Raw genomic sequence first — 12,472 nt, forward strand, 5'->3', positions numbered from 1 at the left:
TACATTTTGCATGGCAAGACAAATTTGAAAAAAGTGGGTTACGGGGTAACTGTTTCTCATGCCCCCCCCCCCCCCCCCTACTACAATTTTGACCTGGCTAGAACCCTGTGCATGGCCTGTGCTCCAACATTTTACTTATAACTTGACCCTAAACGGTTGCTAGGTGACCGATGAAGGAATTCACAAATTTTTGAGGTGATCCCACAAGGTACGGTACTAGGAAACTCCATGGCAACAGCCCATGGTAACGGTGGAAGTGGAGTATGGAATTTTGCACTCCACTGTCATGGCAAAGCTGACTCGGAAAGACAGTCCCACCATGCATGATCGATCTGCTTTGGTCAAAATACCGCGCACGGCAAACTTTTGGAATTACCGAAATAATATGGTTCATCAGAATCAAATCCTGTGACTTTTTCCTAATGTTGCTTCATGTTGCGTCTGCCATATACAACATGTTGCAATATGTTGAAAGAGTTTTGAAATGAAACCGTGTGCATGCTACTACTTGGGGAGAAGATCATCATGCCAAGCAAAGCTCACGAGCACTTTAGCCAAATTTGAGAAGCACAACTTTTCTATCTGCACACGAAAAGTAGTTGCATTCGTCAGTTACTATAGTTACAGCTATGGTTGAATGTCCTGGATATCTTAATGGTAACTTAGAGAATCATCAAGCAATCGATTAGCTACATAGATTAACCATAGTTTGGGTACTATGTGTACATCTCTCTGGCAAACAGTCTCTTACTAGGCTACCCATCAAGTCGGCTGGGGAAATCCGAGCATCACAGTGGCAGCAGAAAATATAATGTGAAACATCATTGATCAAGTCATTGCAATCTGGAGGCAGTGGCATTTATTTTACTTGCTACTTCAAGTTTTTACCATAATGATAACTGATGACTTAGATAAGCGTAAACATGAGTAGCAGTTGCTGCAAAAGTAAAGAGCCTGTATATTTTGTTTAGCGTTACTAATATCTCTTCTCATTTATCGTCAAGGAGGGAAGGCGCAGAATGTGGTCCATATTGGTTATGTATCTAGTTCCCATCCGTGAGGCTGTGCTGAGCGCAACTGCTCTACATGATAAGGATAGCAAATCCGTGTGTGTGGGTTTTGTTTGTATGTGTGTGTATCTGTGTGTGTGGGTTTGTGTGTGTGTGTGTATCTGTGTGTGTATCTGTGTGTGTGTTTGTTTGTATGTGTGTGTATGTGTGTGTATATTCTTCATATCATCTAGTAGTACATTGCAGCTGCACATGTACATACTTGTGGCGGTTGTAACACTTGTAAACGTGTCGTTACATGTTTGCTGGTGGACGATAACAAACATCATGCACAAAACACATAGTGAATCTCCAGCTATCACCAGGACACGAAGGCCCAGAGTGTTATCTCCAGCTATCACCAGGACACGAAGGCCCAGAGTGTTCTTGATGCAAAGGATATCGGCATGAAAGCGGCACTCTCCTAACTCTGTGTGTGTGTGTGTGGTCGTCTCTCTGGCTGATCAGAATTCAAAGTCAGGATCGGGCTGTGGTGATTCTATCTCTTCCAGGAGATCTTCTTCTGGAACCATGGCCGTTCTCAGCTTCTTGCACACTTTCTTGACAGTTTTCATCGTGTTCATGTAGTACAGGTGGGTCTGCACCGGTGTGGAGACAATTTCCCGCAGCTGATTCTCAATGATGAGGTCGGTGACGCCGACGACAAAGATTTCCACGCCCTTGTCAGTCTTGAGGTGATCGGCGGCTTCACCTGGTGTTTCCGACTGAGCTGTGCCGTCCGTTATCAGCAGAATGACCTTGCGACTGCAGTCTCTGGAGCCCTTTGCGGTGGTGAACGCCTCGGACGCGCTTTCCAGGGCGTGAGCAATGCGCGTCATGCCGCCCGTTGAAATGCCCGTGCTGTTCCTGAACATTCGTCTGTAGCACCGCTTGGCGCGGCACGCGTTGAAGTCGATCTCCAGCGTGGCTCTGGTTGCAAAGGTGAGCAGAGCTACGCGTGTGGAGTCCTTGTCCACGCTGGGGATTCCTCTACTGATCAGGTTGGCCATGCTGTTGCGCAACAGCCGGAAGTGGCTTGTCGTCATGCTGCCTGACCTATCCAGCATGATGAGGAAATCTACCGGACGGTGAGCTGGGTTCTCTGGGCATGTGTTAAACGGGTTGACCGCATCCCCAAAGTTGAACAAGAGTATGTTGCCTGCCTGGCGTTTTTGACGACTCGGCGCGTTTGCGGGCTGGTTGCCTGCGACTTCATGATTGCTCCAGCCAAACAGGCGATCAATGACATAGTACTGGAATGACCTGGTGATTTCATTCTTGCTCAGTTGCTCACCTGTGCACAGAAAATGAAAACGAATCACAACCAACCAACACCATGTTAGACGAACGTGTCTTTTGCGACAAAAATGCCAGTTCTGTTTGTTTTTCTTGCCTGTTTCTGCGGTGGGGCACTTTTAAAATCCGCACTGAGTCTGTGAAATCCCACCATGCCTTTCTTCCTACCAGGTACATGATTGTACAGTACATGAATGAATGCCTGTACATCATGTAGATCTACTAGTACCGGTATATAAGTGATACACGAGTGACGATGACTCGTGATACTATGTTGTGATGGGCACTGACTGTGACCACAAACATAAATTACGTATTAAATACACTATAATGTGATTATAGTGCATGTACAAGTCGTACAGTGCATTAGCGTATGAGCCCTGAGAGCTGAGGTCGAAATAGCTACCGTTCGCTGTTCGCTGCAGCTGTCCGGACTCGAGATTGAGTGCAGAATGTATTTTCGTGTGCAATTAAAACATGTTGAGCATATGAACCAGCATACAACACGGGCGGTTGAGACAGCTCACTTGAGACAGCATACGAGTTGATGCGCAAGGTTCTTCAGAGCACTTTCACTTTGATGTTTGAGGTTCATTACTATCTGCTTGAAACTGGTCTCCCTCTGATAGAGTACGGTGTAGTTGGGTGTGTTCTCTCCAAGGTTTTAAGAGTTCTGCATGTGGGCTGCTTCACTTCATGTATTCTTTGCGAGATCTGTGACGTGCAAGTAGTCTTTCTCTTGCGAAACTGCATGGTGGGATTAGACACTATCCCTAGCTTATTCTGTTCAAGACGACGGAGCATGCGCTGTGCAAGCCGATGGACCGGGCTATATCACTTCAGACGCTGACGAAGTCAGGCAGCATGCCATCTAATTTGCTGTTTTCACAAGTATTTCAGCGCATCATCATCATCATCCTAGGTAGTACACACGCCTGTCATCCAAAGTAGCATACGGAAGTAAGTAAATGCCTGTCATCCAAAGCATTTGTTTAGTAAGGAAACCATTTCCACAGTTTCCACCGTGAGCTAAATCCATTCCTCAATAGCCTCTGGGGTTTTGCCTTTTTATTGGCTGGCAACATTGCCAGGGGATCCTCTTGTTTGTAGAACGTTTGTACTTCACTAGAATAGTCATTGGCTGGTGTACGCTGTGTGGAGATTCTAAACCCCTGCAACACCCCAGGGGGGCATGGTCACAGTTAGCAAGCCAAGATGAAACAACTCTGAAGTGCTTCAATCGCGTTATCGCTGCTGCCAATTTTCATTCCACAGCCGAACGCCTGGCGACACACCTGGGTAGAGAGAACTCTGCATCATCAGAATCCAGTGGCAGTGACGGACATTCATTGACACATAGGTAATAGTATGTATGCACTGCGACCATGATCATCCGATGATAAACATTCAGCTGTACCCCTTGTCATGATGTCTCAAAGGAGTAGCTACACTGATATACATCAAGACTTAGTGTACTAGTAGCATCCTTCCTGGAGCCCCTGTGGCGGCCGTTGCACTGGGTAAGGGTTTCTCTGGATGATTGTGAAGATTCTGGACTGAAGCGTCTGGAATTCTTGTTGAGTTCAGGGACTCTCTTCTGGTGCAGTTTCTGGATGACAACTACTTCGAAGTGCCATTTAGGACACTTTGATTGCCCAACTTTTCAAGAGCCTCCTCATTCCGTGACCATTGCGTGAACTAACCAATGTGTTCCCACACTCAACGACAGCCAGGAAAACTGTGCGCAACCCCTGGCTAGCTGTCAGTGTCCGGGACAAAGCCACTAAACACCTGTGACCTAAGAGGTTAGAGTTTTGGTAAGAAAACAACTGCTGATCAAGAAAGCATTGTTGTCGTTCATGACGGGTACAAAGATGGACATGAACACACTTCAAGTGCTTCGTTTCCAGACTAGTGCTGTGAGTACCAGCGACGGTCATTGCATGGAAAGAAGGTTCTAACACAGTCTGAATGAACTGGTGAAAGCGGATCGTTGTCTTTGATCTTCAGCCTTGCACAGCACGGGGTAACTTTCTTTTAAAATTGATAACAAAATGCCAGTACATGTACTTGCTAGTCGTTGCTCACTGCACTGTCACTACTGATTGAAAAAAAGCATTGTGGTTCATCCTGCAACACCTACAAAAGGTGCGTAGCTAGGTCAGTCGTACCATCAACTGACTAAGCCAAGCGCCTACATTACCCAAGTCAAGAATACAGCACTCAGTAGTCCAGACCTAAGGCCTAAGCCTAAGGCCAGCTGCTCACTGAAATCCGGTCGCGAAGTAAGTGTACCTACATGTACATGTCATGCCCTTCATGTTGTGTGTGTGTGTGTGTGTGTGTGTGTGTGTGTGTGTGTGTGTTCCAAACTCAAACATGGAACCTGGAAGGGCAGGACTAAGGAGAGGGGCATTACATATCTATCGCTGCCAAGCGTGTTCGTTTTCTTTCCTGTTGATCTTCTGACTTCTGTGGCATGATGGTATTTCCGTGTAGCGAGTCTGCACGTGCTATCCGCTGTCCAGCAATCGCCCACTAAGACGTCTAAGTCAGGGTTTGTTTGCTCGCCATAGATACTGGTGTATGCACACATCATTGCCATTGCATATTGGTGATTGGTGATATCATCCGACATGAGTGTCGTTGTAACCCACGGTCGCTGTATAGACAGTGTTCAACACATCTCGCACTCCACTCAGTGATGAAGTGAAGCAGCCACTCAACTGAAGATGTAAAAATAATCCTATCCTGGCATCAAAGGTGATTCACACGCAGCCCGTGGCCTCTGCTGTGAAAGGGTTTGTTTTCAGTGCATTGCTACTAATCAACCGTTTGCGCTAATTCCATCCATCCGCGTTGTTTTCTTCACTGGATGTTCGATGAATCTTTGTGTTCACTCGCACTCTGTTCAATACTAGAGAAATGCGTGACTCCGCAGACGCACAAGTGGAACGTGTCTGTTTCTGTTACGCAGCGTCCCGAGGTCCTAGCTCTTTAACGATACCAGCCCAATAAATTACATGTACATCTGAAAGTTGGCATCATACAGCGTGGTATGGACCATTGGCATCCATTGCAATATTTTAGCTGTAGTCTACACAGCCTACTTCTACAGTATCCTTCCGCTGGCAATGGCCTCGTCACGTCATCATCCCACCTCACGGTCATCAGGTCATTAATTTATGCTGCTACTGTGACACGTTGGGCTTCTTCTCCCTGAGACGACCCCTAGAGTCCTGACTGGTCTAGACAAGCTGTTACTCCACACACTAACTTTAAGCAATTGTCATGCGGGGGACACCAAATATGTCCAAAGAAGACTGTTCGTGACTGACTGGATTGAATTCAATGTGGCGGAAACTGTGTTGGGAAGTATTCCTGCGAGTAACGTTGCATACCGTCACGTACCGGTGCATCATGGCTGTGTTCTTTCACAGGACTTTAGATGCGTGAGTTTCGAAGTCTGGAGAATGTTGTGAACGGTTTGTGATGGCATGGTGACTTCGCCACAGTCGAGTGCTAGAGCATTGCTGACCTAGGCTACATGTACCGGTACGACGAGGGACCCCGGTCTGGCTCGAGTCTTGGCTGGTGGTAGCAGCATTGTACACACACACACACTAGGATAATAATGCTAACAATGCTATGGCGATCTTCCTCTGGAAATTAGGTGGACATTGATCGTGCTCCGGATCTAGGGCCTGGGTCAGGAAACACTGAACTGTTTGCAGACTAGAGAAAAATCAACATATTTGTGTCACACTACTTCGTACAGTGATAGTGTGTTGTTTTTATCCTACATGTCCAGGACATCTGAAGTAACCCTTTCTCCACTCCATGCTTTAAAAAAAGTTAGAGCCTAGCTGCAGTTTGCCTGGCCGCGCACACACCCAGACACTCCCACTGTCACAGAGATCAAGTGGAGATGTTGCCAGTAAAGTGTTCACATAGGTTTGTGATCATAGTGTTGCAGTGTTGGCGCCAAGGAACACTTCAAAGTCTTCATCTCCAGTGCTGCATGTTCCAACTCCGGCGAACAGACACCGCTAGCTTTAGGCACTGACTGTTTTAGCGTCTTTGGCTTTGATCCGCACTATGCTTCAGTTCTAACGGCTAGATATAGAATGAAGAACGTGCGCACCAACTGCAGTACAGCAGTAGGGCTCTAGTCTAGGCTCGTGACCGGTTCACTGCGATTGTAGTTCTCGTTTCTCCGGCATTGTTTGTTTCATTTCTGCGAGAGCCCAAGTACAGTGCTGGCGACTGAAATCCGACCCCCCCTAGCGTCTCGTACGAATCGCTAACGCGGCTAGCGCACCGCTAGGGGTCGGATTTCAGTTGCCAGCACTTGTACCTCATGTTGACAGCGTAATGCATGCACTTTCCAGCATTGGTTCGTTCCCAGAACACACTTGACATGTGTGTTCTGGGAACGAACCAATGCTGGTTGTGTAGTTCCAGCCACATACTGATTGTGATATCCTGAGAATACATAATGATTATGTACACGTACTTGCATGGTATCTACATGACTCTTGATGCCATGCGTACTGCAAGACAGAAATTTCGCGACATGTTGCACAATCTAATTATGCAGCAGGACAGGTCGTTTTTCGTCTGATCGCACTGCACTGACTGACTGCCACTCACTGTTCTGATCTCACTTCCTCCTTCAGACAGAGTGCATATCGAGAGAAGGGCTTTTCTGTATTCAAAAGACAATGCCAATGCCAAGGAAGTTCCGCATGATGAGGATGACGCTGAACAATGTGACACTTGTGCTTCTGTGGTTTTCCGCAGCCATCAGGCAGATGTTGTTTGACAGCAGCGCAGTTCGTACTGGAGTGCACGAGTATCTGTCTACATACTCACTACAGTTCAGTAACAGACCAAACTTACTTACTTCACCGCATGGTACAAGGTGATCGCTAGTGCCAGGCAGTAGCAGCAAGGACTGAAGGTGTGGCCTTGGATGTACAGCGCAGCGACGAGAACAGTAACACACTACGGGGGTAGTGCTATGTCTCAGTATTATAATTATGTGCTGAACATCACAGCTGCAAACACTGAAACAGTGTTACCTGACAAGGTGGTGTTGGCTCAGGGAATAGGAATGTGATCGAATGACCTGATGATGAGCAGCGAGTGTAGTTCTCGACAAACTGGACGAGCAGCGCACGGCGTCTTCGCAGCCACACCTAACTCAAGACGAGAGGTGACACGTGTACCCGTTGACAGCCTGACAGAGGGCGTGTGCTGACCGCTCTTTGCTGAGGTCTCGTGAGGGAACACATCACCTGAGATCAACATACCTAAGTCCTTTTCCCCCACACTAATGTTACTTACGTTGAACTCTACTTGAAAACAATGACAGTGAAAGCAAGACTGGCAAGAGGACTCTAAGTCTAAAGTACCAATGCACTACCATTATGGTGAAAGTGTTACATGTGTACACTGTACTCACATGACTCGATGTATTCGGTCAATTCCACATCTTCACCATAGCATTGCTGTGCCAGAGTGGGGCTGCGAATCTTACGAGTACGGCGACGAAATCCACAGCCGTTATTCTTGATGTTCTCTCCTTTCTCCGTCCACGGCGACCAGCTAGTCAGTGCTTCGCTGCAGTCGTTCTCTACTTCGGTGGCCGCAGGCTGCTCGGAAACTGCTGCACTGCTGCTTCTGCTGGATGTGACAGCACCAGTAGTCGTGGTCTCCTCCACTTGCTCTTCTGTTGCTGTTGTTGCTGCATCTGTGGTGCCAAGCTCTGTAGTCGCGTCTGTGGTGCCAAGCTCTGTAGTCGCGTCTGTGGTGCCTAGCTCTGTAGTCGCGTCTGTGGTGCCTAGCTCTGTAGTTACGGTGGTGCTCTCAAGCTCCTCCTCTGCGGGTAGTGATTTCAGAGTGTCCAGTAACGTTGCTGCACTGCTCGTATCTGCCTGACTGCTAGTGGTGCCGCTGGTGGTGGCATCTTCAGTGGTTGGTACGGGAGTAGAGTGTGCAAGTCCAGAGACAAGCAGCAGGATAGACAGGAGTGCAAGTGATGTGTTTGAAGCCATGGCCACACTGAACTTGTCTTCCTGACCTTTGCTGCCAGCAGATAGAAGAAGAGAAAAAAAACAGAAGTCACCACGAATCTAAAGTGCTGGAAAACCGGTCCGTGAGCCAATTTATACTTAGCCATGTCACTAGCACGCACGAGCTCAGGCTAGGGGAATGCTGCGCTTTTGTCTAGTGGCACTCCCTCACAATTCTCGTGAAAGTTAGGTCAACGTAGGTGATGAGCTAACACACGTACACGAGGTAGACGGAACACACCTCTACACCCTTGACATGGCTGGAGCTTCCCAGCGTCTGCTGCACCAGTGTTTGTCAGTGTGTATTACTGGGAGCGTGCAGCAGTGAACTGAAAACGCCTAGGCACACACATGTATCGAGCCTGTCTGCCAGCATGGCAAACTTTAACTTGATTCCTAGGCCCCCTCGACAAGAAAGTACAATAACCCCCCTCTAGTCTAGAGGCTCTAGTGCACCCATCTAGCCGTACGCTACCGAAAACGGCAAAGTCCAAAGCCCAGTGCATAAGCAGACCTGACTTACTATGCCATAAGTTACTATGCCATAAGTTACTATGCCATATAAATCGAGGCAGTACTTCCTTACTTCCTTACGGCCACAAAGCTGGAGCCACACGGGACAATCGCCATGCTTACCTTGTATTGGACGCTTGATTGGTGAAGACCTTAAGGTGCTAGCGGGATTGGCCCGCGGAGTCTCACAGCACACCTTGGCACACTGGGTCTTGTAAGGTAGAACCGTTCACACACACTTACTCTACCAGGTTAGTCACTTCTTGGCGTCAAAGACCTTTGACTTTGCTTCTCTCTCAGCCCCTACACTCAGTTCTGCTACCTGTACGGAAGAATGATCTCGAAACTGGTGCTTTCTGGTACCACATGTCATCCTATTTATATCAGCCCGTGCAATATGCAGTACAATGCCATGCTCATTATCGACCTGGGGCGCTACTCGCTAGGCATGCTGCTGTACGAATACCTGGGCTGCAGTGCACTACTAGTGACCGGACTGTCTCCGTCACTTGTCCATGTGTGCTGTGTGGTGTTGTCACTGTTCTAAGTGTCCTGATGCCTGACACCAATCAACCCCAGGACTGACTGCATCATATGCACGGCCCGGGCCGGTGACGACACAGTCATGGTGTAGCGCACTGCATAACACATGCACAAGATGGCATGCTGTACCGTTCGCTAGCGCTTGAGCAAGCCCGCACCCACGTCACCTGAGTCATCCCGGACTGGTCAGCAACTCCACGTATCGTTTTTATCCGACGTTTGCGTTGGTGCATACTGCTGGGCCTAGTAGTAGTACACAGCAGCAGTTCGTACAGGCAGCAGGATCAGGAGCAGCTGCTGTAGCCAGATTTGGCCCCTGCGATCACGTGTGGGCGGATCCAACATTCTTTGATCTCAGCTCCTGGACTGGAGCTCAAAAGGCTGGTTGTTTGATGGTTGAGGAAGCCAACTCTTTCGCGTCGATCGTCGCAGCTTCCCGATCTTCAGGTCAGGGTGTTTGTGTGCGTGCATGTGTGTGTGCGTGTGTGTGTCTGTGTGTGGGCGCGCGTGTGTGTTTGTGTATGCGTGACCTGTCCGAAGGCTGAAGCGCGGAGTATTTCCACGTGACCTGCATTGTACGGAGCACTGAGCTATCATGAGTGAGAGCGGTCGTGTCAGTCACTCAGGTCTGTGATATTTGATATGATGTGCACTGCACTGCCACTGGGATGATGGAATAAATCACGTGATACGGGATGGCTGAGGTCCTCTAGCCCAGGCATAGAAATCGTTTTGCAGCGCGAGTAGTTCGCTCGGCGCCTCGGACTCATCACCACAATGCTACATGCACATGTACATTGTACACCGCACCACATACATGTCATGTCATGTAAACGTCAAAGCAACCTTCGACCGGGTACGAGTACAGACAACAATACATAACAGCATTCAGTCAGAACTGGCGCCGATCCGAACAGGACACGGTGTGTACCATGGTGTGCGGCAGATCAGGATTTTGCCGGCCCAAGCCTGGCCCTTGGCCAGGGTCGAGGAAACAGCAGACAGCAGACAGCACGGTCATCGCTGGTGTGTTCTATGTCAGGAATCGGATTCAGTCTGGCCCACCAACGATCTATGTACACAATCATGTACATGTATATCCATAGGGCATTCATGATTGTTTTCGTATACATGTACGCTCATTTGGAAACACTTGAATCCCCGCGTTCATCCCATCATCGACCGATGGTTTGCCCATGTACACATGTACACGGGTTGAGTGGGTCCTTTAGGATGAACGCCAATACGAAAATAATGAGTATTGATCTTCGGAAGTAACTAGTTCGGTGTTACGGTTCCTGTACATTCCTGTACATCGTTGCTCGTGTGCCTGCCATACATGTACAAAATCTACAAAATGCACTACATGATTACACATAGTGGAATGTACAATGCCCATGTATCCTACCCGGGCATAGTGTCGAGATGTCCTTGCTCCATCTCTGCAGCCGCCCACGACCCAATAGACAATAGACAATAGCAATGTCACACTGTCACCCTCAGCCTCTCAGTCTCAAACATCCCTTTTGTTTAGCACATGATCGGAGAGCAGCAGAAGGACTGTGCTGTACCAACCTCAGTCCTCAGTCCTGCCGCAGTGCTGGCTGGATTGAAGAACATGATCGGAATCCAGTCACGGAAGTGCTTGGCTTCAGACCCAATGCACAGTTCGTAGTGTGCGGGCTGCACTGGATGGACCTTTTCAACTGCACAGTGCCACTGCACTTTGAGTGGCGCCCGAAAGAGACGGTGTGACCCTGGTGCAACTGTCTACTGGTCACTAGTGAATGCGGTATTGGCGACGTTTGAAAATTCTGATTACGCATCATGTGAAGTAGAGAGTCGCTCAATCCGCAACGATTCTATTCGGGAATAGGCGACATGGTGGTGTTGGACTACATCATAGTGTTTGCTGTGTTGTAGTAAATACGATACTAGTACCGCCGTGGACAGCAATAACTACCGCACGGCGGTGAAATGGACTGTTGTTCCGACGAGACTCCTCGGATCGTACCCATGTCCATATTGTCCAGTGATATGCATGCGCATGCCCAGTATTCATGCTACAGTATCGACTACTAGTATCCTGTTTTACGATCACTTGTATTGATGCTGTACGAGTTTCTGCCACAACGCAGTGCAATGCAATGTATTCCAGCAGCCATCTTCCGCCTATTCTTGTTCTCAGGTGCAATGCAAGGATCGTTTGCATTTTCGCACTATCTACATGTAATCCCGGTTTGTTGTATCAGTGACACTCACACATTCACATTCACAGTGAGTAAAGCTGTTGTCTGTGGAGCTAACAGTTACATGTACATGTAACATGTATATTGTACGTTAAAGTTACTTCAAAAATAGAGCCTGCTTTGAATCGAAGCACACACGTAACATTGGATCATGCATTTATCGGATTAGATTCACTTTAATTAATCGGATCACATTGAAGTACAGGCACAGGTACATGTACATGACATTGTACAATCAGTCGATCACGGAGCTCTCAAATGGACAAGAACAAACAAACACCAGACTGAAACGGATGTTGATGAAGAAGCCAAACGACGTGGGAAGGCCCACGTGACACACTACATCCACACACACGCACACAAACACACACACACAAACACACACACACACGCACACACACACATACTCTGAGTCTCTTTCTCCCATTGCAGGGCACTATCCGTGCCGTGTTCCATGCATGGGGCACCAGATCAGAGAATATCATCAGATCATGGCATTATGGCATATCGTCGAGTAAAACGTTTAGACACCGGACACCAGCCACTTGAGGTAGTGAAACTACATTGCAACGAAACTACTGTACTGAGCGAGCACACTGATTACTGGTTGAAAAACAATGCCTTGCCCTCGAACACTGTGAGACGTTTGACCTCTCTTTGATACTGTTACAAGTACACGTAAGTCAGGGCAGTGTTTGCTTGCTTGCTCATCTCAAGGAACTGTAGTGAATGAGCCCAAAGTGCA

The 12,472-nt window shown here is 48.1% G+C and overlaps 1 protein-coding gene across 2 annotated transcripts; it reads right to left on the reverse strand.

Moving 5' to 3' along the window:
- Nucleotides 1-559: 559 nt before the first annotated feature.
- LOC135822360 (uncharacterized) lies at nucleotides 560-9,299 on the reverse strand. 2 transcript variants are annotated; one of them, XM_065335105.1, is made up of 3 exons: nucleotides 9,059-9,299; nucleotides 7,813-8,430; nucleotides 560-2,343 (listed from the first exon to the last, which is right to left on the reverse strand). In XM_065335105.1, the coding sequence occupies exons 2-3, from the start codon at nucleotides 8,402-8,404 to the stop codon at nucleotides 1,514-1,516; spliced, it is 1,422 nt and encodes a 473-aa protein (XP_065191177.1). In that variant the 5' UTR covers nucleotides 8,405-8,430; nucleotides 9,059-9,299; the 3' UTR covers nucleotides 560-1,513. The 2 variants fall into 2 exon arrangements, with proteins under 2 accessions (XP_065191177.1, XP_065191176.1); XM_065335104.1 differs by having other exon boundaries at nucleotides 7,813-8,435.
- Nucleotides 9,300-12,472: the final 3,173 nt, after the last annotated feature.

The sequence above is a fragment of the Sycon ciliatum genome, chromosome 8, assembly GCF_964019385.1.
Source record: "Sycon ciliatum chromosome 8, ocSycCili1.1, whole genome shotgun sequence".
In the NCBI taxonomy this organism is placed as follows: domain Eukaryota; kingdom Metazoa; phylum Porifera; class Calcarea; order Leucosolenida; family Sycettidae; genus Sycon; species Sycon ciliatum.